The 26,133-nt window shown below is 38.6% G+C and overlaps 1 protein-coding gene across 2 annotated transcripts in view; it reads right to left on the bottom strand.

Moving 5' to 3' along the window:
- Positions 1-24,305, bottom strand: part of ptpn11b (protein tyrosine phosphatase non-receptor type 11b) — a 35,106-nt gene extending 10,801 nt beyond the window's left edge. Inside the window, exons 1-6 of one of the 2 annotated variants that reach the window (XM_085443793.1) lie at positions 24,192-24,305; positions 10,671-10,793; positions 3,982-4,176; positions 1,630-1,822; positions 1,293-1,409; positions 1,007-1,120 (exon numbers count right to left, since the gene is read on the bottom strand). In XM_085443793.1, coding sequence (XP_085299919.1) covers positions 1,007-1,120; positions 1,293-1,409; positions 1,630-1,822; positions 3,982-4,176; positions 10,671-10,793; positions 24,192-24,205 — 756 coding nt within the window. In that variant the 5' untranslated portion in view covers positions 24,206-24,305. Of the gene's footprint in view, positions 1-1,006; positions 1,121-1,292; positions 1,413-1,629; positions 1,823-3,981; positions 4,177-10,670; positions 10,794-24,191 lie in introns of both variants that reach the window. The other variant, XM_085443791.1, reaches the window with a different exon arrangement.
- Between the last annotated feature and the right edge of the window lie 1,828 nt (positions 24,306-26,133).

Consider the following 26,133-nt stretch of genomic DNA (forward strand, 5'->3'; position numbering starts at 1 on the left):
AGATAGCAAGGAGCAGACGGCTGAGTTTATTAAACTTCACCGAAACAATCTGCAAATTTCATTAAAATTTAATAAACTATCATCTTGTCTTTATTTTTAGCTAGCACATACCTTAAACACTTAAAGCTGTAAGCTAATGATAGTTATATAAGAGCAGATGCTGCTGGTGCAATAAGCTGTACGTTTTACGTTCAATGGATGTTTGAAATGATTAGTCGACTAATCGCAAAAATAATCGGTGACTAGTCGACTATCAAAATAATAGTTTGTGGCAGCCCTACCATGAATACAAATCCAGGTAGACTAGTTATTATTCTTGCATCGTTTTCCTAATTTCCTTATCCAAATAACCTACACACCAAAAACCTATTTAATTCACTGGGAAGCCGAGTCTCACCACAAGCAGTTGACCAATAACGAGACAAACCTGCACGAGCACTGGGCTTATAAATATGAGATAACTAGCTACTGCACCCTGACGTAATAGAAATGGTTCACATTATTGAATTGTCAGTTGCATGAAAACGACATAACAAGAAGATGAATGCATGCCACAAGATAAGCTAAGCTTCAGCCAGTTTCATTACTCAAAGTTTAAGACAGCTGAAATACATTTAGACTTCCCATGACAGACAAAGAAATGAATAACTAAGGAAAAATAAGACCCACAGCTGTAAGTCTGCACAAATAAATGACAGATGAAAATCAACAACAAGCAGCCAAATGGGTACCATTTTTTTTATGTATTTTATATAGTATGAGTAACATGTCACATATATGAAATATGAATAAAAAAAATGAGGCTTCTTTCTTAAAACATACTGCAGTGGTTAAAAGCTGGACTCACAGGCTACAGATGGCACTCAATACGATAACATGAATCAGTTCCCCCAGTTATGTCAAGCCTATATGACTCAGCTCATCAGGTTATTAAATTGATTTTAATAGGATAGAGGATATAAATTGAATGAGTGACTCTGGTAGTGAAAGTTTAAATGGTACAGACCTCGAATTCTTCCCAGAATCCTTGTTTGGGTTTCTCAGAATTGTCTGCTACTTTGTTGAGCTCTCGTACCCGGTTTTCAATGTTGGCAGCATTTATCCTCGTGGCATTAAAAGGCTGTCATTGCCGGGTTGGGACAAGATGATTAAAGATTTGATCAGTTAACAGACCAGAAAAAAAAAAGAAAGCTATTTTGACACAAGAAACCTTTTCACATCAACCTTAAAATTTGAACCCAACTAATGCCTTTAAAGCCTGGATGCTTTCATTTGTTCAAATGCTCCCATACCTGTTTGAGGTGTACTACAATGCCACTTTTTTCCACCATGGGGTTCTTTTTATAGTGCTCCACCAGGTCAGCCAGGGTGTCAAACCTCTCACCACCACCCACGTCGTACTTGCCGTCCTGCTGAAAACAAAAGTCGATAATTCAACAACTTCACAGCTGGCCCGAGGAGTTCTTTGAAAAAATAAATAAATCATGACCTACTTAAAAATACAAACTGCCCAGGTTAAACTAGGATGAGTAGGCATTGTAAGCCACCAATCTGAAGCCACAAACATTACCCAACATCCTCCTTACAAGATTCAGTAGATCTTAGCGGGCCTGGAATTAAATATCTGACCTGGTAGTGTATCATCACATGGGTGACCTTGGTCTTGCGATCCACATTGTCATGTTTCTCCTCATTAGTGAGAACAGAGAGGACAAAGTCTCCCGGTTTACTCTGGCTCTCCCGTACCAGAAAGCTGCCGGCTTTGCCTTTTTCCGTGAGCAGTTTTTCTGCGTCTCGACCTGAGAGGTGCCCGTGGTACCACCTGGAGAAGAGTGAGAGAACTTGAGTCTGGAAACAATGATCAGTGGCAGACTGAAAACTTAAAAGATGGCGTTATGTGAAATATGAGGCTTTCTCAAAAGTAAACCCTAGAACACCACGAGAACCAGAAATCCTGACCATGTGTTTGACTGCCAGGTTTTCATGGTACTAGACCATTATTACTGCATTTATAACTACCATTCACATGTTTTCATTTAATTCAAACAAAACTAATTACTCTCCTTTTGCTATTACTATTATTAATTTATCTTTATTTTTTTAACTACTGCGCCTAAATTCTGCCCATTTTGGATATTTTCGGTGAATATCTGAAATTAATTGTGTGGACATCACACAATAAATACAAAGTTGAGGATGTTGAGACCTTTTCAAGAACACAATGCATATTAATATTTTTGAGTTTTGGGGGGTTTGAAACATTCGTCAGGCTTTGTTTACCATCATTTTCTCCAATTAGTATAGAGACTTTAAAAGCAGTCTTTGGGTGAATGTTGTAAGGCAGAACAAGTCAAGGAAAAAAAAAAAAAAAAAAACCCCCAAAAACTTGACCAACTGAGTGGGAGGACTAGTAATACGCTTCCTGTTTCAAAGGAAAAGTTCCATATTGTACCTTTGAGGCTTTAACATAATGCATGTCTATACATGTATAGTGAGCGTAGACTCCTACTCAGGAGTGAGAGTGTCTCTTATATGACTGCCGCCTCACTCACTTACTGATGTTAAGATGAAAAACTTGCATGTCTGCATTTTTTTTTTTCCCTGTGGTGAGCGAGAACACGCCGGAAGCTCTGACAAGAGATGCATGTAGAATGGAAAAAAACCACATAAACCAAAACCATACATCACAAGTCGTTCTAAAACCTAAAAAAGAAACTAGATATACATATTGCAATGTGCAGATGTGCTGAAAAAGGAGAGTAAATAGCCCCGCTCAGCACAAAACTGTATTAGATTATCATTTTTGTGCAAATTATTACAGAAATATGACCACCTAGCTTTCTAAAAAGCTTCCCGTAAGTGTGTGAGTGCATGCATGGATTCCTAGCATTAATACAACAGATGCAGAGGTCTCCTGTTTCAAAGGAGGTGTGTAGGTGTGACGAAGTGCAAAGCTGCATCCAACCTGTGTACACGCTCTGAAGGATGTGTATATCTGGTGAGTATCAACAAAAAAAACAAAAAACGAAACAAACAGCAGTATCGCCCACTTAGTTTGTTCAAAGATTTGTAACATTTAAACATGTGACTGTGAAGTGCAATTGCATAATGTTGGGGTGTGTGCAGAGTAGTGCATTAGCTCGACGTATTGCATGTGTAAACATGTTTATACACTTTTGTGTACATAATGAGTTAATGGCCGATTTGAGCCCAAATTATAATTGACATCATTATAACGAGTCACTTAATGTCACCTGATATTTGCCATGTTGTTTTTTTTGTTTGTTTTAAAAATATATATTTAGTACCCTGTTTGAGACTCTGTTTTTGCTTTGCAATAATTTATTGCCACATATATTAGCAATTAATGAAAAACACATCCTTGTAGCAATGAATGAAAGGGGTTGTTTTGAAGCCATAATATCTGAATTTAGTTACGACTACATTTCATATATTTACAATATACTAATCTTTTAACATCTTATCAAGCTAAATATTTAATCTTTTTATTTCTACTCATTCACAGTGTGGTACTCATTCATTGTACCACACTGCCAGCTTTCTTATCCAACTTGTAAATCTTACACTGAAAAGTAGATCTCAAAAACATAATACTTAACAAATAATATAACAATGCTCCTGACTCTAAAAGATTGTTTTGCCCACAGTGTTTTTTCCCCCCCTACAGACTGACATAGACCTCTACCACTGCACTGGTGGTTCTCAGGTGGTTTAACTGCTTCTCCTGACAGGATGAGATGCAGTAGTGTAACACCCTGAAGCAATAACAGTAAGAGTTAACCGTTTGTGGCCAGGAATATAGTTATAAGTCTTAATAAAAGTAATCAGGCTGACCTCAGAAGTTTCTCTCTCTTCTCTCACAGTGTTAGCTCTGTACAAATATTATTTATCTGCATGTGTGGGCATTCTACATGTACAATGACAATAAAGGGCTATTTCATTCTTTTTTGGCACTGGCACCTCTCAGATGTGGGGTCCTTGCAGTTGAGCGGATATTTAAGCTCAATGACGTCACCATTCCTCTCGCGCAGGAGGTCCTGTTGTTCAGTGTAATACTGCACCAGCTCGGCCAGTGTGGCGAACTTCTCGCCTCCATACAGGTCATAGTAGTCACCAGTGTTCTGGATCTTAATGTGGGTCACCTCATCCTTACGCCTGACGGGAGAAAAAAAAAAAAAAAAAAAAAGAAAAGAAAAAGAGGAAATTCAGTCAATTATCATTTATTTATCATGACTGTAAACAGCAGTAGACTCACTCCAAAGTAGTATTTTTTTCTCTGTGGAATTTTCCCTTTCACTGGTTCCCCTGCAGACATGTAGGCACCAAACACATAAACAGCCACCTACACAAATACAGAGTATATGCTCATCGGGAAAAGGACGGTCAGAGGAGGATGGGGGAAGAAAGAAAGAAGAAGAAGAAAAAAAACAAACAAAAAAAAAAAAAACCCTCCCCCAAGCATTAATGCATATAAATTATAAATCGTCCAGCTTATCAAGTAAGCCGTTCCTATTTTAAGATCTAAAGAGTGCAATCATTTCACCTGTCTCCTTTATTTTCCTGCACTTATCTACCAATTGTATCACTTACCAAACTGGGGCTTTTTCAAACTTAAACACGTTGTTTTATATAGCAAAAGCTTTTAAATGACAAATATACAATTCAATAAGCAGTTTTGATAAGCCATGTCAAGATAATTAAGACTAGGAACACCACAAAACTGCAAATAACTGATGCATTTAATCTCAAATCAAACATTTTTGACTTATCTTCTCAGCAAGCATGATCTTTTTTTTTTTTTAGTTAAATCCTGTAGTTTTCATATCCATTTGGAGGAAGGCTGTACTGTGATTGCAGGAACGAAACACATGCAGCTGGCAAGTTTAAAGACTGATAAGCCACAAAACATTTGGTACCACTTTGCATATTCAAAGTCCTCTGGCTGGTTTGAATAGGTACATATGAATGTGAATGCACACTGACTCACACAGACACATATGCTGTACTGATCTATAATACATCTTCCTGAAAGCAAGTGAAGAAGAAATTAAAAAAAACAACAAAAAAAAAAACACCTCAGCTGATAAATGTACTTTGTAGATGGCAAATGGTAAAGCAGATTTACATAGCAGTGATTCAGTCCAACAGTTTTTCCCAAGAGAGAAACAAAACATTTTGTAAACATATTAAGTAGGACAACACACACACATGCACGCACACACACACACGCTCACAACGCCCCCCCCACCACCACCAGATTTAGGGACCACAGGGGAGTTAGTCAGGCAGTACAGACCATCTATCTAATCTGCAGGTCGAGATGCAGCAGTCTCTTCTCTCTTTCAAAATGATTATCAGTTAATGGTCATATCAAATAGCACAAAGCCCATTTCCCTCCATCACTTTTTTGTTGTGCTAATGAATTTTACATTCCTTTTTTCTTTCTTTCCATCCTCCCACTCAACATAGCATTAATCCTATCCTCCATTCTTGTATTTATCTGTCCCATAATCTATCCTTCCCTCCACTCCCCTCTCTCAGTGTCCTGGTAATTGCTTCATGGCTCTATTAGTGGCTGTTGGCAGGATGCCACAGGTCTATAGCTGCGTTACAGGCCCCTCCTCAACTCTCCGGCCAAAGCCTCCTGTTCTCTAAGAGTTTAACACCATTAACTCTGTAATGAGGCAAACGCATCCTAACACATTTTCATTCTCTTCTCTCAAAATCTGACATTGTTTAAGAAATCCATATAAGTCATAAATGCTTTGGTCATTTCAGTGATCAGGACAGAATTTGTTTTGTTTCTGGATCACTCCAGTCTGTTCCAGTACATATTAACCAACACTGTCACCATTCTGACAGGAGTACATGCATAATTACAGTTGCTGGCATTCACAACCATAACATTTATTGCCATTAAGTAGTAACTCTGAACACCTGACAAATACAGCATGAATTATTAGGTACATCAGCAAATGTGCAAATTATGTCAGGTCGCATCCTGATGCAGAAGAACAAATAAGAAATTTGATTAAAACTTCCAAAACGCATCGGATGGTTAACGATCCAGCAGTAGAAGACAGCAGTTACGTGCAAAGCTAGCAAGCTGGTGCCCATATCCTCAACGCATCATGCACAGCTACTCTAAAGACAGTCTCCTACTGCTGCTGAACACATACGATCCCCTCCAACAACTGAAAACTGTTTTTAATCTTCATTTTATCAGGTTCATTTACATGTAAAGAAATGAAATGATTATTTATTTTAAAAATATTTAAAAACAAAAACAAGCATGCAGGAAAATCAAAATGAAAAGTCAAGGAGAATTAAACCAACTAAATGTTTATTATCCAATTTAAATGCTAAATCAGTGTGTCCAACAACATGTCCTACCTGTGACCTGGAAATGCATCTTACTGAACAATCCATTTGATACATCACAGGTGATGTATACAAGAGGTGTGACAGATGGACTCTAAATAGAAAAGGATTGCTCAGTAAAGGCTGTATTAGTCATTTAAAATGATCCGCTGCGATTTTAATGCCTGTACGTTTCAGCGTTATGGTAAAAATGGTAAAAGATTCAATGCCAGCAGAGTCTCACAGTGTGTTGCACTTCAAATTTAACAAAGTAAATGTATCATCAACACTGTTAAGCTTATGTGACAGATCATGAAATCCAGCAGCAAGTTGCAACAAAACAATGGAAGGTTGAAGTAGCCATGTCACATGACTCAAAGCAACGTCAGTTAAAAAGAACAGATCAGAAGCATCGATTTCTCATCGTGTTAAATGCTCTGCTCCTGCTTTCTCGTGTCTCGGATGGAAGGTGAGGAGAGCAATGCAAAAATGCAAAGAGAGGATAGCATACATGGGAGTACACTAATGCACCTCAATTTCAATGAGTGATTTTTGCTGTTTTTTTTCCACTGACCTAATAACCTAACATCAAATATAAAACGGGCAGTAACACAACTCATTTTGTTTATTTGTTTTGTTTTTTAAGCTCAGAGTGAAAACTAAACTAGGAAAGAAGGATTAAAAACATTTGTAACAACAACAAAAACAACGCTATGCATGATCCAAGCTCCCGAGCAGCAAACATTACTGACCAATTTACCAAATTATCCCAAAAATACAGAATATTTAGCTTTTAGTCAGATGACAAAATACATAACCTTTACAATCTTTAACTCACCAACTCAGCATATATACACACACACATAGTGAGTCACAGTAAAATTTAGTAAGTTTGATTTAAAGCTTGATTAAATTTGCATTTAAGCTGCACCAGAATCCCCTTTTGCTGAAAACACAGAGAGCATGCAACATGACAGTGCCCTTGATTATGCTATGCGCCGGTTTACATGGAGGGAACCCAAGTGAAAGCACAAAGACACATGATTTGCACTTCCTCTACATCTGATCACCACATTGTTAAACTGCAGCTTATTAACAACCAGAGCTGCTACCAGATCACAATACTGCACATGTGCAGTATTAGTCTCCATATTCTAGCCACACCACTGCATAAAAGTGAAGGGTTGTTTTTTTTTTTTTTTTTAAATATAAATAATATATAAATCAGTTTTTCTAAACTAATACACTGACAAGATGAAGTCCACAAAACACAGACAACTGAGAAATGGACTACTTAAAAACCACATACTTATCCATCTGCAAAGCCTAGGACATAAATTATTGCTTGTTTGCCCTAAAGCTAGTCCAAGCAATATTTTTGCACTAATAGATCCTGACACTTCTGAGAAATCTCTTTTAAAGTACACTTATCAACCTGAAGTTGATACAGTTTTGGCCTCTACTTCAGTTCCTCTTTATGTGTTTTTCAGTACAACTACACCCTATTAACCGGACTTCTAAAAGAAAAAAAAAAAGGAAAAAAAAGACAAAAACAAATATGTCCCAAAAAGAATTTCAGTATTTAAGCATCTTCTACATCTCGAGACTGTCCCAACAGAGAAAAAACAAAACAAAACCCACCATAGCAGAGTGACTTGTAACAACTGAGAAACCTGCCTGTCAGCCTACATTTTCATAAGCAGGAAAAGGTATCCAAGCTCAAAGACAACCTCTAATATTTGAGCATATGGACAACAATCATTTCTACTACTGGCAGTTCATAACAGCTATCGCTGGACTAAACAATAGCTGTACTTCCACTGCAATTAGGAAGGTGAAGTCTAAACACGAGCTGAGGAAGTAAGCATCAATAATTCATGAGTAGACAGCATCCTTATGGTATTGTATATGGAAATGCTAAAAACGGCTCCGACAGCAGTCTCGGCTGTCGCGTCACTCTCTGTGCTGACCTGCATGTCTTTTTCAAACTTTTAAGTCTCCAATATTAACGGAGGGTGTTAAACCAGGCAATCTCATGAAGTGAGAAAGAACATTAGTACAGAGACCTGCTGAAAAGATCGTTTTCCCCATGCTGACTAAATATAGTGTGAATATTTTTCTTCTGCAAATTCAGTTAAAATTCACAGATTGGTATCCACAACAATAAATGGTGAAATGCTACTTGAACTTGACTATAAATAGCATGGATGCAGTGGAAACACATCTGAGTAAACCCAGGCTAGAATTACATAACACAGAGGCTTGAAGAAAATCCAGTCGCTCTCTGTGGTAATCTGCCCTGCAAAAATTCTCTCTTAAGATTGCCCTTAAAATTTCTCCTTGAGTTCTTTAGAGGCTATAAAGAGCATGAAAAATGATGGAGAAAACTTGACCAGACTTTTCTCCTTATAAAGTTTGCCTCGTATATAAATTAAGGCCAAACTTTTTCCATCGCAAACTTTCCCCATCTTTGAATTTTCTGAAACTCTGAGCTGATTACATTTTCAAAACCCTCAAAGAGCTCTTATTAGCGTTTTAGACTTCAGAGAAGCAGCTATGTCCGACCCCCTCCTTCTTATGTTCACCTCGTGGAACAGAGTAGATGGGAGAAAGGGGAGAAACGAGGAGATGATGTTCGGAGGGAAAGATAAGCAGGGAGGGAGGGATGGACCTCAATATTCATATAGTTATAGATGCCAAGACTGACTATTACGATAATCAGACATGAGTCATTATGGCCTTTCCAGGCAGCTACATTTGGTTCTCTCTGGGGTTTTTTGTGCGATTCATCTAAAAATTAGCACAAGCTTGCACAGTCATATTTTTGTAATAAACACAAAATAAACCTTTATTCCCATTTCTAATATTTTCTGCATTACTTAAAAATGTTTTTATGTTTTAGATGAACTTCAAGTGAAACAATTAACTCAATTTCATACTTTGTTTTGTGTATTGCATTCAACATATAGTATAGTGAGATCAGTAGGTGGCAAACAAGCAGCTTTTTTTTTTCTTTTTTAAATTGTCAAGTGTTTTTATTGTGAAGTTACACAGACTCTTCCTTGCCCTTAGTTCAAAGTGACCTACCTTCCGTAGCAGGTGGTGAGTCTCTGCAGCTTGGCCACTTGACCTCTTTGTGCATACATCTGTGTTTAAGTCTGTCAAGATCACAAGCTGCGGCTACAACTTACTCCACCGACCTTCCTGTGTGTGACATTTACTACAACCTCACCGCAAACACAAACCACAGGCAGCGAAGGTCAAAGCCTTAATAGGCCCCTCACTCTTTAACATCTTTTAAAAGCCACTGCCTGTCTAACTACCCCGTTTCCCTTTCATCTGTTTTTCTACATTTCATTCTCCCTCTTACTCGCTCACACACTCTCCCTTGCCTAATGTCACTGCCAGCTACAGTCACAGTAACAAATGCGTCTGGGCTTTCTTCCAAGAGCTTGGCCGACTGATCCATCTCTTAAAAGCTTCCGTTGCCAAGGAAGAGCCACTCTTCAAACTCTCTCTTCTTCTGTCTCAGTTTGTTTCCTGCTCTCCGTAATCACCACAGCATGTAGTGCACAGTTTATTTACCAGAAACTCCACACCACACATACTACACACAGTGGTTCTTAAAGAGATTAAGAGAAATAAGGCGTGAGTGACAAGTTTGAGTGAACACTTTTCTGTGCTTGTCTAACTCACTTTAATTTAAGCCTGCTGTCCAAAATTAAGATTTTCTGGTTGTGTAGTGTCAAAATTGACAAAAATCACACCATGGAAAGTGTTATCCAACATGTTCTTAGAAACACTTGCGCAAAACAACTCCCGTTTGATACAATTTCTCTACCCACAGGCGAAATGTGGAGTCACTTGCTGAGACACCAGTTTCTGAGACTCTTCTCAGAAAAGCCTAGTCTCTCCTGAGAATTTAACATCCTACATTTTTCAGACCAGTGCAGTGTTACGTCTTATTCTCAGGCTGAAAACTGACCAGTACAATTCTCGCTGAACCGAGCACCTTACCTTTGCACTCCTGAGGTTTGTTTGTGTAATTTTTGATCATGTAGTCACACAGGCTTAGTTATTTTTAGACATGGCTAGATTGCCTTTAAATCACTGTGCATTTCCTCACTAGCCCCTGTCAAACACCATAATCAGTGTTTTCCATAGATAATCACTTGCCTCTCTAATCAACCAAGTAGCTTGTCCATATGACAGGAGACCCATGCATTTGAGGATTTAACTTGGTACTGTTGAGAACACTGAGGTTAAGTGGGGAGCACAGATACGTTTACCTGACAGAGAGGGTAAAATCCCCCGGGTTGCTCTTGCTCGGCCGGGCCAGAAAACTGCCGTGGACTCCCCGGGTCAACAGGAGCTGCTCTGCCTCGATTCCGGTAATGTTGGGGTGAAACCACCTAAATATTTGTGCACAAAGAAATGGCAAAAAACAAAAGACTAATCAGTGCATATATAACTGCCATACATATTCGAGTATTTTACATCAAAAACGTTGATGGACTTGCAGTGCTTTACCTCCATTGGTGTACAGACCTGTTATATAGAGTGGTCAAAATGGATGTACTGTAAAACTGGCTTTTGCCTACAACAGTTTATACAACACTGTACAAAAACTATTGATTAATTCAGCTATGTTTTATATGACTGCTTTCTGCTATCATGACACTGGTGGACTAGCATACAGTGTGCCTTATTTAAAAAGTACACGTTCTTCCTTGATGAGTCAATGAATACATACAAACTGTATGTCCTGTTCTGGTTTGAAAAGGAAGGACACCAAAGTTTACAGTTCTGCAAAGCCAAAGCTAATAATTGCATGTTACTTCCTCTCTTGCCAAACATGACAGGCAAATATTTATCCCGACCATTTCTCAGGTACAGTTAGAAGAAAAATGATCATGAACACTTTGGGTTCACCATGATTGCAGAATTGATTTCTAACAGGAATACAACATGTAGTGTGGGCTTCACCTTAGGTGGCAATATGGAAATAGTTTGGCTGAACACAAATATACATTTCATGCTTCTTGAACTCACAGTGTAATCAGTCAGTGAGCACACTGGAAAAAAGTAAACTCTTGAATTTAGTGACTCGTAAAACCCCCACTAATAACAACCACCACCATCAGATGTTTCCTGTTGTTGCTTTTGAAACCATTTCTGGAATATTTTTGATTAAACATGTTTCTTCAGCTTATGTCACAACATGTGAACTGGGTTATGTTCAAGCTTAAGAGTACAAACATTTTCTTCTTTTATAACCAATGTGTACTTGGGGAAAAAAAAAAAAAAAAAGAAAAGAAAAAGAAAAAGATCTTTTACGGTTTAATTACTAGTTCTGTTGCTGATTACAAGGCCCTGAAGTATTCTCAAAGCATGATGCTTCCTCCATCATGCTTTGCATTTAAGATGAGATTTAAGTGTTAATGTGTAGCATAACTTCAACTCTCTCATCTGTTCATGGAACACATCCAAGAAAGGTATGAAATAATTCAGTTTATTTCTAGAGGTGTGATTTCCTTTGTAGGTTTTGTCTATCAAACATTTCTTATTCTGATATCGTACTGAATATTCTCCACTTGTAGACAGTTTGCCTTTTTCTTAGTGATTAATACGTCGGTTGTTAGAAATGCATTTGCAGCCTTTTGCAGTTGTGCATTTCAATAACGCTTCATCTAATACCTCTGAAAGTTGTGATCGATGCACCAAACCTTTTTGTTAAGGAAAGCAGACTTTATAAACAAATGAAAAATACAACTCCTTGTGTGTCATTAGTATTAAAGAGGCAGTGAGAAGGTAGTGCCGTAATGTCCCAGTGAATGGCTGTATATCAGCTGTGTGGATTTAGAGCCCATGTTTAAGCAGGGATCATTGGGTTAAACCTCCCCAACTAATGTGTGCCATTGCCGGCTAATCCAACGCACCACTAGCCATCCAGGACTGCATTATTGTATCAAAGTACAGAGAGCTGACAAAACTGACATGAAATAGAATAAATAAACAGTACTTTGTGGTCCATCATGGGTGACACAAAAAATTGCAGTGGTTCAGTGACATAATCGCTTTTATAAACAGGCTCCAAAAACCGTGCCATTTTCAGAAATGTCAACACATTTGGCAAGAGCGTAAAAGCTCTCCAAACTTCACTGATAACAACGTCATTCTCTTCCTATAATACATGAAATTCATTTCTCAGCCCACAAACTACTAATACATGATCAGAGGTTGAGCAACGAAAACTGGCACACAGGTACAATCTCATCTGGATTAGATATTAAAAAAAAAAACTTTCCAAAATGAGTATGAATCCTAAAATAAAAAGGCATTTCACAAAAGTGTCACATGACTTCAGGTAGCCAAGATTTTGAAAATTATTGAAAAATGGTGATATCTATCACACGTCTTTGTCAATATATATTAATCTCTGCACTGTAGTTCAAGTCCCAGCAGACAATCTTTCAGTGCTATATAGTCAAAGGAGACATTCAGGAGTCAAGTCCTCCAAGAGAAACAACAGTGTCAAAACAGAGACCTCGTTACTTACAATAAAGTGAAACTGATTTATACACATGAATAAATTACCATTATTGTGCACATGATCTAGCACTTGGCAACAGTATAACCAAGACTTCCGGGCACGACACCAAAGGTTGTATATTAATACTTTGAAAACCAAGTGCTCTTCACTCCCACTGCACACAGAGAATATGAATTGGACAATCATTTAACTGCATTATTCCTGAGAAGATAATATCTGAAAGCTTTAACAGCGGGCGAGCATTTAGGCGTTGCCGTTTTTGTACACTGTATGACACAAACTCATGACAGTAGGATAAAAATAAAACTCATGTGTCAGCTCAGCAGATCTTGTGTCACCTGAGAGCGGCAAATACACATGAGAATACTTTTGTGGTCACTGCTATTGCAGGGTCTGAATCTCAGCTCGAGTTATGCGACACAGTGCTTTCTATTAATTTCCTTAATAACTTGAAACCACGGTAACGAGGATAGGTAAGCCTGCTCTTGGGGCTTTAGGCTTTACTAACTTGAGGAGAAAAAAAGTATCAAATTTAATACATTTTAAAAGGATGAAATTCCTTTTATACACAGTCTTAGATATTGATTTTTATTTAAGTCACGAAGTGAAACTGACAGCATCTACACCACAGAGTAGCCTGACCTGCTTTGACAGTGGAGAAACATGAGAAGAGTGTGGGAGAGACAGGTGGGGTGAGAAGCAGACAATACAGGTGCAGGGGTAATGATGCCAAATGTAAGGGCGTGATAAATGACAGAAACTAACAACCTTGTTGTTGTTGTTATTCTTGTGTATGTTGGGCGGGGTCTTCAATGTAAACAGACCAGTATGACATAAAAACCTAAAATTTATGAATTCATGTGAACAGAGACTCATGTCCAGTGAAAATGAGACCCTCAGCCAAGACCTGAACCTGACCACTTGCAGCTAACAGACCACACCAGCCATCTGACAGACATCTGACCCAGACTAAACCTGGCCTCCCTCTTTAACTTTACCAGGGGGCAAAGCAGCACTACAACACGTTCATGCTAGCAGACAGATCATAGGGGAGACTTTACAACTAACTTGGAAATGTTTACATGAGGATTTGTCATAAATACGTACAAGAGTAGAGGGTGAACTGGACAAGGCATTCCTTGTAGCATTAAATATCTCTGCAAGCCTATTGGGGATATTAAACATGGACAGACAGGAAATGACTCAAGGGCAGTGGGAGACTGATAAAAGTAATATCTGAAATACTTAACGTAGCACATTCATCTGGCCGAGTATGTTGTCTCCAGATAGCAAAAAAATAAATAAATATATTATAAACAGGAAAACTGTTACGGGCAACACAATAACGATATTCCCTTTTAAATATAATCAAACTTTCAGGCTAAAAGAGCCTATCTAGCCTATTTCATTTTTGCCTTCCTCCATACATGTTTGTCATGTACTGTTCAATTCAACAAAAAGTTGTTAGAACAAAACCTCAAAAAGACGGCCTAATTAACCAAGTTCTTTAATGTTTTTGGTACTGATGATAAAACACAGCACTGAACTGTTATGGTTGAAATTAGTCCAATAGATTCTTTTTTAAACTTTTTAAAACTTTAAATATATAAATAACAATATAAAAACTAACTATATCTCTGTGAATTATTTAGGCAACTATAGTAAACATACTTTCAGAATCAAAGCAATGACCCATTTATATGGATTAAATGTTGCACGCAGGAAAGACAGCTAAGGTTAAGACAGCACCCAGTCTTGAGATTGATCGACTCTTCCCAGCATCTTTGAGAACGCGTCAGGGGACCTCACTACACATATAGTATTTTTCACACAAATATTACTTGGGAAGGCTGTGCAAGTATGTATGGTGACTTATTTTAGGATTTTATTATTTTTATTTCTTTGGCCATCTAAGAATACAATGGATAATTCCCCCCACCCCCACTCTTGTTTTGAATATTCAGCTGCCCCTCTAGTGAGTCTCTCATCCTACTGTTAGTCTCCAGCTTCACCATACTGAACTACAGCTGGTGACAACAGCCTTTATATTTCCCTGGGGATCCGCTTAGAGAGCAATGCTAACCAGCAACTGCAGCAGGCTGAGAATTGGTTTATATATTGCTACAGAGACTGTAGAGCAGAACAAGAACGACAGTGGCCAGCTGGAGTCCAAGTTGCTGGAGCTGGAGGCCGTCAAATGTAATGTAAGGTAATGTAAAGTAAATGTAAGTGTGACTCACTTGACAGCTAAATATTTTTAATAATAACTTCAGAAAGTGCAGGAGTACATTTTTCATCTGTAATTCAAGCTTTCATTATTTTGTTACAAATTAGATTCCTTTAAAAAAAATTTTTAAAAAGCCTGTGGTTTTTGAGTGCGCTGGTAATTTTCCTTTTGCCATGAGAGTAAATTATTTGTAAGAGCATTTAACCAAACATTTTTGTATCATATCATGTTACTTATTTAGGGATGGGAATAGTTACAAGCAGAGCCGGCCAGTGCCTTTAGGTTACTAGAACGAGGAGCCAATAACAGGTCATGGGTGGTGGACAGATTTGTGGTATTGTTTTTAATCCTATGCAGATTTATACTGAAAATAAAATCAGTGGGACACAAATACCTTATGTCATTAATCCATTTCTAATCCATCAGAGCATGTCTGCAACTCCACAAGTTATCACAACAATAGAAATGGGCTGGACCAAATATCGCTGACAACAGAAGCAATTACAGCAGACTGTTCACTGTGCCAGGTTTACAGAGGCAAGAGTGCACCTCCCCCTCTGTGCTAATACAAAAAAACCCCAAAAACAATACAAAAACCCAAGACACAAACAATTCAACAACATTTGTAACAACTAGAGTGTACTTCTAACCTCTTAACTTCACATTGACACATTGCATCAGTTATGTCAAGGCAATATTGCATTTGTATGCACACATTAAAAAAAAAAAAAGTTATTAACTGCCAGGTCTCCACATGCTTTCAAGTTTCCATGTTATACTTAAATTCTTTCTTCAATGCATTTAATTAATAAAAACTATAGATATAAAGGCATTATTAAAAGGAAGAGGATGTGCTAAAGCAGGGTTAGGGACATTCCTATTGAAAACAAAAAATAAATAATACAAGACAAGCTGAATGGGATCATTTCTGCCCTACCTCACCATTGTGGTCGAAGCTTGCCACAGCCCCTTGCTTCAGCAGCCTCAGAGCTTAGTAATCCAGCACTGGGCACTGTTACACAAGGGAGGGTGGGAGGGAGAGAAGGAGATATAGAGACGAAAGCGGGAAGGGTGTAAAAAAGTGTTAAAAGTGTTACTGGGTTAGACTGAGTGAGACAGAGACGACAGAAGTGGAGGGGGTGCTTTGTAAGAGTGTGTGAGAGAGAGAGTGAGAGAGATAATGTGCAAGAGGAAGAGTAGACAAGGGGGAGGGGGGCTTTAATCTGGGATTTGGATGAGCATGAGCGGGCCTGATACCAGCACCCGTCAGTGCTATCAGCAGCCCCACGTCCCCACCCCCTCTTCCCTCCTTTGCCACCTTAGATGAACGTGACAGGCACTAGCTGACTGGTAAACCACCATCTGCCGTTCTCCCTTCAGTCTCACTTTCTGTGCCCCAGTTGTACCCTCAGAGGTCAGAGGGTCTCACGCTAGAGTTCACTCTGATCCTAAAGCTAATAGAGCCTTCTCTGGCTACGGGGTCCTCACCATCTTGTCTGAGGCTAAATACAACAGCTGTGTTGCCTGTGCCTGGAGATTAAACATGCCGTAGTTACACCAGATCATAGTTAGTCATCGCCAAGCTAAAGCCCTCAATCCAGCCAATTCAGCAGTATGCCATTAGCCTATTAATTTCACATGGGTGGGTCAGGAAGCTTTACACATGAGTTAGAAAATAAATGCAGAGAACAAAAGCTGCAGTTCAACTCTTAACTACCTTACAGTGAATTTTAGATTGTACAACAATCTGAAAGGACCTGTATAATCTGACTGAATCTACTTTAATTATTATCAGTCTAGTATCTGCAAATACTATTATGAATGCAAACTACTTGGGGTTAAACAAATAACCACCTAAAGAGTGACTAATAAAACAAAGCACCTGTAACCACATAAGCTGTTTTGGGAGTTTGTAAATATCATCCCAAAGACAAATTCATACTTTGCTCTGTTCACAGTGTATGTGGGATATGCAGTCAGAGCTATAAATGTGTGTGCAAAAACTACACACCATTTTAGGGGTTAGGTAGTCTAGTAGAAAACCATTGAGATTCAAAGCTGCCCAATTTATCTCATGAGATCCTAGTACTACTTTTCTTCTGATGCCCATAGATTCATGTTAAGTTTGAAGATTTAAAATGTACAAATGAAAGCATTAAATTACAGACACACTAGCAGAATAATGCGCAATAAAGTGCAAAATTATCTCCTGATCACAGCTTCTTACATACCAGAAGTATGTCAAATTGTAAATATCTTTCCAAGGGCCACTTTAAAACTGACAATTAAAAATGTTCATCTTTATACAATGTTAAGTCCCTGCTTTAAAAAAAGAAAAGAAAAAAGTATGTAATGGCCACATTGTTACAGTAGTACAGCACACATCTAAACTCAAGAGACTACTTCAAAGCAACTCCCCTACTAATGAAAAACAATGTCCCCAAAATTATGTTGTTTAAGATGAATTTATATAGGAGTGAATTCTGAAAAGTCTTGAAAGCAAACTCAACAGCATGCCGCGTCTATAAAGCCTTATCCATATTCTCTACCAGCCTCGTTCATGACTACAGGAGTGACTCAGGGCTTTCCAAGAATAGGATTGCCTTTGACAACCACCAGACGCCCCATTTCCCTGCATCTGGCCTTGGGCAGTGAGGAGAGGAGATACAACACAATGAGAATGAGATTTCAAATAGTCTGGTATATATCTGACGAGATGTCGACAGGAAAGTAGAGGTAAAAAGTGGTGGTACTGTGGGAGAGACGGGGGCAGCTGGGAGCTGCAGGTTAAGCCTTGGGCAGCTTGTGGGGAAACAAGCCTAGTGTGCATCCAGCCACCACTCTATCCTCTTACATAATGTCTCATGTTCAATATAGGCTATTTAAAGCATGCCTGTCTAGGCCTGCTGACAAAAAGGTGATATACTTAGTAGCCACAGTGCAGCATGAAAGCCTCTGCTAGGACTATATTGGTCACAGACAAGCCTGGGGTGTGGATTTTGGTAACACTGCAGTTATTTTTAGCCCTGCTGATGATCTGGAGTATTTACATGAGGTGAAAAACCCACTTCAATAATTCCCTTCTGTGTAGAACAAGTCCTTTCAATGTAGTAGAAAATGCAGAATAAGAAAAACTGTGCCCACGTATGAATGAAAAAAACAAAACAGCAACGTTACTTACACATACAAGCCAAAACATAACTCACTGATTACAAAATTGCCTGTTGTGATAAGCAAAACTGTTAAAAATAACTGAGGGCAATCATAATTCTCTAAGCACGCAAAAACAAGTTATACTGTAGCGCAGGGGATAGAGTTTTACATCAACTAAATAGGACTTGGGAAGCTCTCGGTAAAAGCACCAAACATTAGTGGTTAATCAATAACTTGTGTTTTTTTCCACAGACATATGCAAGCCTCTTTTTTAAACCATATAGAAATCACAGAAGCAGATATGGAAGGCAATTACTATAATCACTAAATGCCAGATTTGTTACTGTGAACGGCAAAAAATATGTAGAAAAAGCAATTCTAAATGCCTCGCTTTTTATCTTTAAATAACAAAATGGTAATATAAAATGGTTTATGAGATATTCTCTCTCACGCTACAATAAAAGCAAACAAATTTAAAGGGGCTTAACAGTTTATAAAGGTACTGCTCACTGGCTTGCTTTAGGCATTTATTCCAGAGGAAAATGTTATCAATCACAAGCTTATCATTTAATGCAAATGCAGCCTGTGCTGATACTTTGCTAAGATTTACTGCACCTCATTTTACTATGCAAAACCCAGGGAATGCTAGTTTAAATGTAATTCATGTTTAAGACCTGTAAGCTTGAAATAGGTTGGCGGTTAACACTACATAGATTCATATTGCACACACGACTTTCTGCATGTTTTAATCCACATTTGCTAATGTTCTACATGTCTAACAGACTGCAGGATCACTTGGCTGATAAGAAAATTGGTAACTGGTTGATATGCTCAGATTGAAATCTGTCCAAATTAAGACAAGCATAGCTAACACGGCAGCAATGAACAGACATGTGGGATTTATCTTTCTATCAAATCCCCAGTTTGCTACAGTGTCAGTGTGAAACGTTATAGTTAGATGGTTAATATTAGTCAGAGGGGAGTCACTAACTAATCTTCTCCAGCTTACCTTTTACCAGAGAAAGCACTTTTTAACTGAATCATGAGATAAGCGTGACTAATATTCAAAGTCTGCTATCTACAGAGAGAAGTGGTAGCGGTGGTATTAACCTGATCAAAGCTGAGCTCGGATTTGCACAACTATGAGTCTGGGAGGAATGAGGCTCTGATACGTTAGACATCAAATATTTAGCATTTACCTAAAAAAAAAAAAAACAAAAAAAAAAAAAACATGTCCCTTCTGCTTTTTAAGCAGGTTACCCTTAAATGTGGGATTCAAAGACCGCAGGCATGTAATGTTTTGTCTAGTGTAGTCTATTAGCATTGTTTTGCGCCTGTATAAATGAATAAAATAAAAGCATGTATCTGGTTTTAAAGAAGAAAAAAAAAAAGTGTGTTCAGAGCACTCATGGAAATGTTGGCAGTGCTATCTTATTCCTCCACATGGGCTGTTGTTTTCCTGTCGGCTTATCGAAAAAACTGACTCACTGTTCTCAGCTGGTCAAATGAGTTTCAGTGACAGACGAGGTCTGTTCCATAAACAAAAGAGGGGCAGAGGTGGTTTCCAATAGTGGAAAGAGTTTGCAACACAGACGCAACTGGCAAAACAGAAATGGAAGTGCGATGTAAAGTGATTCATCATTACATCTTTCTCTGGGCCCACAGTTATGCTGAACTCATTACAATGCCTTATGATTGTTAAATTTATGGTACAGTCACAATGAGGGACAGTACAGATCGTTCCTCTATGATTTAACCGCCACAGACCTGCAGTGAAATAATAACAAAATACATGGAAACTCCGGACCGCCACAATATTATTATGAACTAAAACCCTTCCTGATATGGGGTGTCGGAGTAATATCATCAACAACAGAGTGGGTTGGTTAGATGGCACGTATTGTAGTATTGTTCCCCTGTGGTATTTCAGCTCAGGAAGTTCAGAACAGAGCTGCGGAGCAGCAGTCATACACTGCAAAAACTCAGAATCTTAGCAAGTATATTTGTCTTGTTTCTGGTCAAAATAATCTTATCACAAGACAAAATGAACTAAAGGGTAACATCCCAGTAAGATATATTAACTTGTTTTTAGACAGTAGATCTTGAAACTATAAATTTTTCACTGTTCCACTGGCAGATTTTTCTCTTATTTCAGGCAAAAATATCTTGTATTAAGTGAAAAAAATCTGCCAATGGAACAAGTGAAAATTTTCTAGTTTCAAGATCCACTGTCTAAAAACAAGTTAATGTATCTTACTGAGATGTTACTCTTCAGTTGATTTTGTCTTGTTTTAAGTGTGATGAGTTTATTTTGACTAGAAATAAGACTTGCTAAGATTCTGAGTTTTTGCAGTGTATGTAGGACAACCAGCGGCAAGGCATAGAAACTGGCAGAGATAAAAACCGCTTTAACCTCAGTGCTCAGTGCTTTCTTCTCCTTCCTCTTAGCCTGGTGGCATTGACCTCTAGAGAAATTGGACTTAGTTGCCGCTAGTGTCCGCTAACTAACAATTGTTCATTATGATTTTTGCTAATGTCTGTAAAAATGCAAGAACTTGGCTGCATGAAAAATAATGAACTTGAGCCTAAAAACAGAAACGACAGCATTTTTTCCCCCACCCGTGTTGACTGAAGAAATTAACTGGCTAGCACTACTGAAATTCTAGAGCATCACTAGACACAATCTATCCAAAACTAATTTAATCCAGTAATCCGAAGCATATTCAGTGTTTGGGATACGAGTTAAATTTTAAAGTGAGTTACCAAACTATTACTTGTCTTTTGGTTCTATTTTAACTTGCAGACGTGGTTCATCTACTTTAAGTCTCCATGTGCGCACACGTTGTTTGGTTAAGCTCTTTATGTGTTTATTCAAAACCAAATAAATAACGAGGGGGGGACATCAAACTGAATGGACTCGCCAACATGACCGCAACAGTTTTTTTCCCCAAACTTTTCCAAGTTTACCATAGATTTCAATTTTACTCAACTGCTTATGCAAAGCTGAGACAAACACCGCACTATTATAAACAAAACTGTGCACGGTGTGTATATTCTCATACCAAGGTCTAATTAGAACTACAAGTGCAAGGGATGCAGGTGCTGCAACATCACCACCGCCATATTTTATTTAAGCAAAAGTTCAACTGTAATGGCTAGTAAATAATATATACTGAAGCATATAGTAGCAGTATGAAACATGAGTTAATATGAAACAAAGCATTAGACGGTTGGCCAAACAATGAAAAGGCAAACTGTGCACAGCTTTAACTCAAGCATGTTTCCACAGATCAGAGCAAATTTATCTTGTAGTGGGGTAGAAAATTATTCATGCTTTTCTACCTGAAAACCTGCGTAACTCAGCTTCAAGCTGTTCAGCCAGACTTCTGAAGAAAACCAGTTGTAACTTCCTGCTTACCAGTTTCTTTTAAAAGGCTACTCATGACCTATAAGGCTTTCCATGGCCCGATGCCAGAGTACAGTAATGAACTCTTAATTCCTTACTATCCAAAAAAAAGCCTCTTAGATCTGCTGGGCTAGTTCTGCTAGCCGTTCCAGAGTCCACATTAAGGTCAAAGGGTGACACAGTGTTTGTTGTACTGGCACCTCCACTTTAATGCAGTCTTCCAGTTAGTACTCAATCTGCCGAAAGAGTTTCTGCTTTGAAGTCCTATCTTAAGACAGTTTTTAAACACACTTGCCTTCTTGTTTGACAACAAGTTTTCTGTTTCCACAATACACCCATAATTTTTAGTTTCTTTTTTTATTTATTATTCTGCCTTTTGGATGTTTTGTAAAGTTATTTTATATGCTTAATTGTGTACTTGCATATTGCTCGTGTTTTTTCTTTTATTTCACTGATGGTTGTTTCTTACCGTTATGCTGCCTATGGACAGCACTTTGTGTTTGCAGCTTAGAAAAGTGCTGTACAAATGAAGGAGCTGGCTGTTCCCTCATTTCCCAAGAGGTCGCCACAGCGGATGGATCTGCATGTTAGCACAGATTTTCTGCCAGATGCCCTTTCCAACACAACCCTCCCATCTCTCCGGGTTTGGGACCGGTGCTAGTAATACACTAACTCATGCCTTCCCAAGACTGGGTTTGTGTCTCCTCATAGTCTCGAACGTGGAATCTTTCAAGTGTAAATACATTTTCTTCATTTTGAAAGTCTGCCACCAATTTAACATGATCCAACCTATCAGTATCAACAGTAAAATCTAGCTGCCAACATTGCATTTTCTTGATTCCACAACAGCCATCATGGGCAAACGAGGGGAAAAACAAAAATGTCAGCAGTCACCTTGTATAGAAAAGCTGTTTCCCCATCTCAAGTCTCTTATAATAGATTAATTTCTCGATAGTATGTGAAATGCCTCAAAAATAACCATAAGAAGAAACTGGAGAGGATCATCCATGAGCAAATCTAACACTTTGCATACAATAAACCCATTTGTTTTTATAGCCCTTAGTACAGCCTGCCTGCTGCAGTACTTAAATCTTCCCGTCTCAAGCCAGAGAAATCATTCAGGAGGATCTACAAATCATTACTAGTCCACAGATGTACATGTGATCCATATTATCCAGCCCAAGGGTTTTTTTTGTGACATGTCTGCCTCAGTATTAATTCATGGAAAGCAGGCAATCCTGTCCCCATCAAACAGATTAGACTATAAAAGTCGCAAAGATCGTTACAGACAAATACTGTCAGTAAACTAACAACACACGTGTACAATTCACGTACACATTATTAAATCCACTTAGTAATCACAGCTGGCAAAACTTAACCTTTTGTTAGTTCTTTTTTTTCCTTCAAAGTTTAGACACAGCATTTTGATGAGCAGTTTCCTTACTGGTATCTCTCTATGTTTTAACCCAAACTCCCATTTGCTGTCGTCTTATATCGTTACCTTTTCCACTTCTGTCAGGATGGCACATTGTGATCTTTGCACAGTACCAACTCTGAGGGAGTATAGCAACAATTTCCTATATGTGTGAAGCCAATTTGTCTTATTGTGGACTGAACAACACCCAGATCTTTAGAAACATATTTAGCCTTTTTCAGCTTTGTGAATCTTTTCTACAATCCTATGAGAGTGTTTCACAAGAACTGCACACCTTCCATGCCTGTATTTATAGGAAAGGACACCTCTAGCACAACTGGCACTTCCAATCTTATTAATTAGATTACCTGACTCCATGTAGCTTTTAGAGAAACTCTTAAAACAAAAGTTCACTTATTCTTCCTCAGTCTGAACTGCCAGTTATTACCAAGTGTGTGCAATAAAGAGATAGCTGCCTCCACCAGTGTGTGAATGTGAGAGTGAATGAATAGTGGAATTGTAAAGCGCTTTGGGTGCCTTGAAAAGCGCTATATAAATCCAATCCATTATTATTATTATTATTATAAGGATTTGCTTTCTCGGAAACAAATGGGGAAAAAAATTGTAGTTCTAAAAACAAAATGAAAATGTGAATTACTATAACAGCCTGGAAACAGTGAGGTCCAGGCTTAGGAGCGTTATTTAACTGTAGCAGGTCACGAAATTTGATATAATTTCCAATTTCTTTTAAACATTTAAGCATTTCCAGGCGGGTTAGAGCAGTAAAATCGGTCTTATATCTCAGAGAAAACTCACATTTAAAACACAAGCCTATAATAGTTTCTTTGTATATAGTTGGAAAGGCGAGGCTTCAAGTAATAACGGGGTCTGTGGTACGGGGGGGAAAAAAGTTTAGGCGCCCTGCTCTCGAGCTGGCTGTCTCTCTATCGCTGACCGCTCGTGCAGTGATAATCTGAGAAGGCTCGCGCAGGCTCGCGCGGGCTGTGAAATATTACAGTGGGATTAGTGACAGTTTAAAAAGCAAACTCCAGCTCACCTGCGAGATGTCATAGCAGTCTCTGAAAGCTGTCAAGTGCCCTCAAACGTTCCCCTTCTGGCTCCGCGGAGTTGTTGTGAACACTGAGAGGATGTGTTGAACCTGCGTGCTGGGCTACACATAACTACCGACACGCCTTCCGGTTTTTACCTTCAAAACAAAGGCCTCATTTAAGGGACGGGGGCGTAAAAGGGAAACCCGGAGCGGATTCATTTTTATGTCAGGCTCTTGAACGTATATTACTTTTGAATTGCAATTTTATTTCGCCTTAAAAAACTGAGATTTCAAGCTTCCACTTCTCTTGTTAAAAAAAAATCAAATGATTTATTTATTTTATTATTTCTACAAACTAATTCCGACACTGGTTTGTAGGTGTTTCTTTTGGGGGAGTAGATGTAGAAACCTGTGTAAATGTGGTGCACACCAAACGTCATATCTGACAAACTTCAAGATATTTTAGCCCCAGATTACTGTCTGGAGCTTATAACCAAAAGTAGATCGTTAAGCCCTCACTTCTGAAAAAACACAACAAAAACACCTAAAAACTGCACACCTGTGGCTAATTAACTTAAAACAAGTGGCGTGTTTGCTGCTGTCAGCTGTCATTTCTGTCGCCATAGCTGCTTGTGCTAACTGTTAATGTTTAATATAATTATCAGTAGGAGGATAGTGAAGCTGTAAAGTAACAATATAAAACAGATTTTTTAAACAACTTATTAGTAATCAACCTCTTTTGTCTGCACAATTGTAAAGCTCAACTACTGTCTTTACAGATAAAGCTTATCTATTTGTTTAGCATTAACATACAGATATACACACATACATAAAGAATGGTAGTGCTGGTGGTGCAGGAGTGGAGTAAGCACTGAGGCAGAGCAGCATTGACGTCACCAGCCTGTGGTTATCAGTGGAGGTTAATCTACTAAGGATGGATGGGCTTATGCAATTGTCTGTGAGCTCACAGGCTTCGCATGTATGGATTTGCATTTCCACTGTTTGACCCAGTGTTCTGCTGCATCCTGCAGACAAACAGAGATGATAGAGTGGGAATTTCTGCTCTCTCTGGAATTTCTAGTAGACGTCTCTCTCTCTTTATCAGGTGCTGTGTGCTTCAGGCTGTATGAATGGGTTTGAACGCAGTTTGTTTAGGTGCGGTGATCAGCTAAAAATTATCCCGCCGCATTATGGGGAGGACATTACCTAATGATCGATACCTTGGTGGAAATTCATGAAGACGCTGAGAAATAACTTGTTTTAGTGTTAAAATTGAGCGAGAGAGACTTGAAAAACAAAGTCATTAGCATTTATTGGCTGGGATGCCCTTTGTATATTTTGTGCTGCACCTCCAGGTGCATATTTTAGTAGACAAGTGGTAGAAATTGACTTTGGCTTCTGCATGTGTTGGCGAACACGATCAGTCAGGCTTAAGAGTTTGTGTGTGATTTGTGTTGGGAGGTATTACAAATAGCTGCACTCATTCAGTTTTTATCACCCTGCAGACCCAGTGTCCTGTTGAATCTAGAGGGGGGTGTAAATGGACCTGAGAATACAAAGCCCAGTTTCCCTCGGGGCCTGGAAACCAGGATGTCCCCTCTACCCTGAGGCGGCTGCTTCTATATGCTAATGACCTTTGACCCCCATTTTTGCCTTGAGACTTGCAAATCTGCCTGCACAAAGATTGGAAGAAGTCTGGAAAGGCAAACAAAGAGGTCTTACACTGAGAGTGATGCAACTGGATAGCTGGAGCCCAGTCAGAGATAAAGAACTTTTATTACCATGTAGACATTTAAAAAAAACAACAACAGAAAAACACAAACAAAACTGTAACCTTGGTGGTGGGAAGCCTTTTACACAGAGGGAAGAAGTGTTCGACCATGTCCCAAAACACAAATTTAGTCAGGATTTTTCAAAGAACAGCCTCTTCCATCATGCCATGGTGTTT

Source organism: Copadichromis virginalis, linkage group LG20 (assembly GCF_057382275.1).
Source record: "Copadichromis virginalis isolate Kocher_CV1m ecotype Utaka linkage group LG20, C_Virginalis_male_GT1.1, whole genome shotgun sequence".
NCBI classification, from domain to species: domain Eukaryota; kingdom Metazoa; phylum Chordata; class Actinopteri; order Cichliformes; family Cichlidae; genus Copadichromis; species Copadichromis virginalis.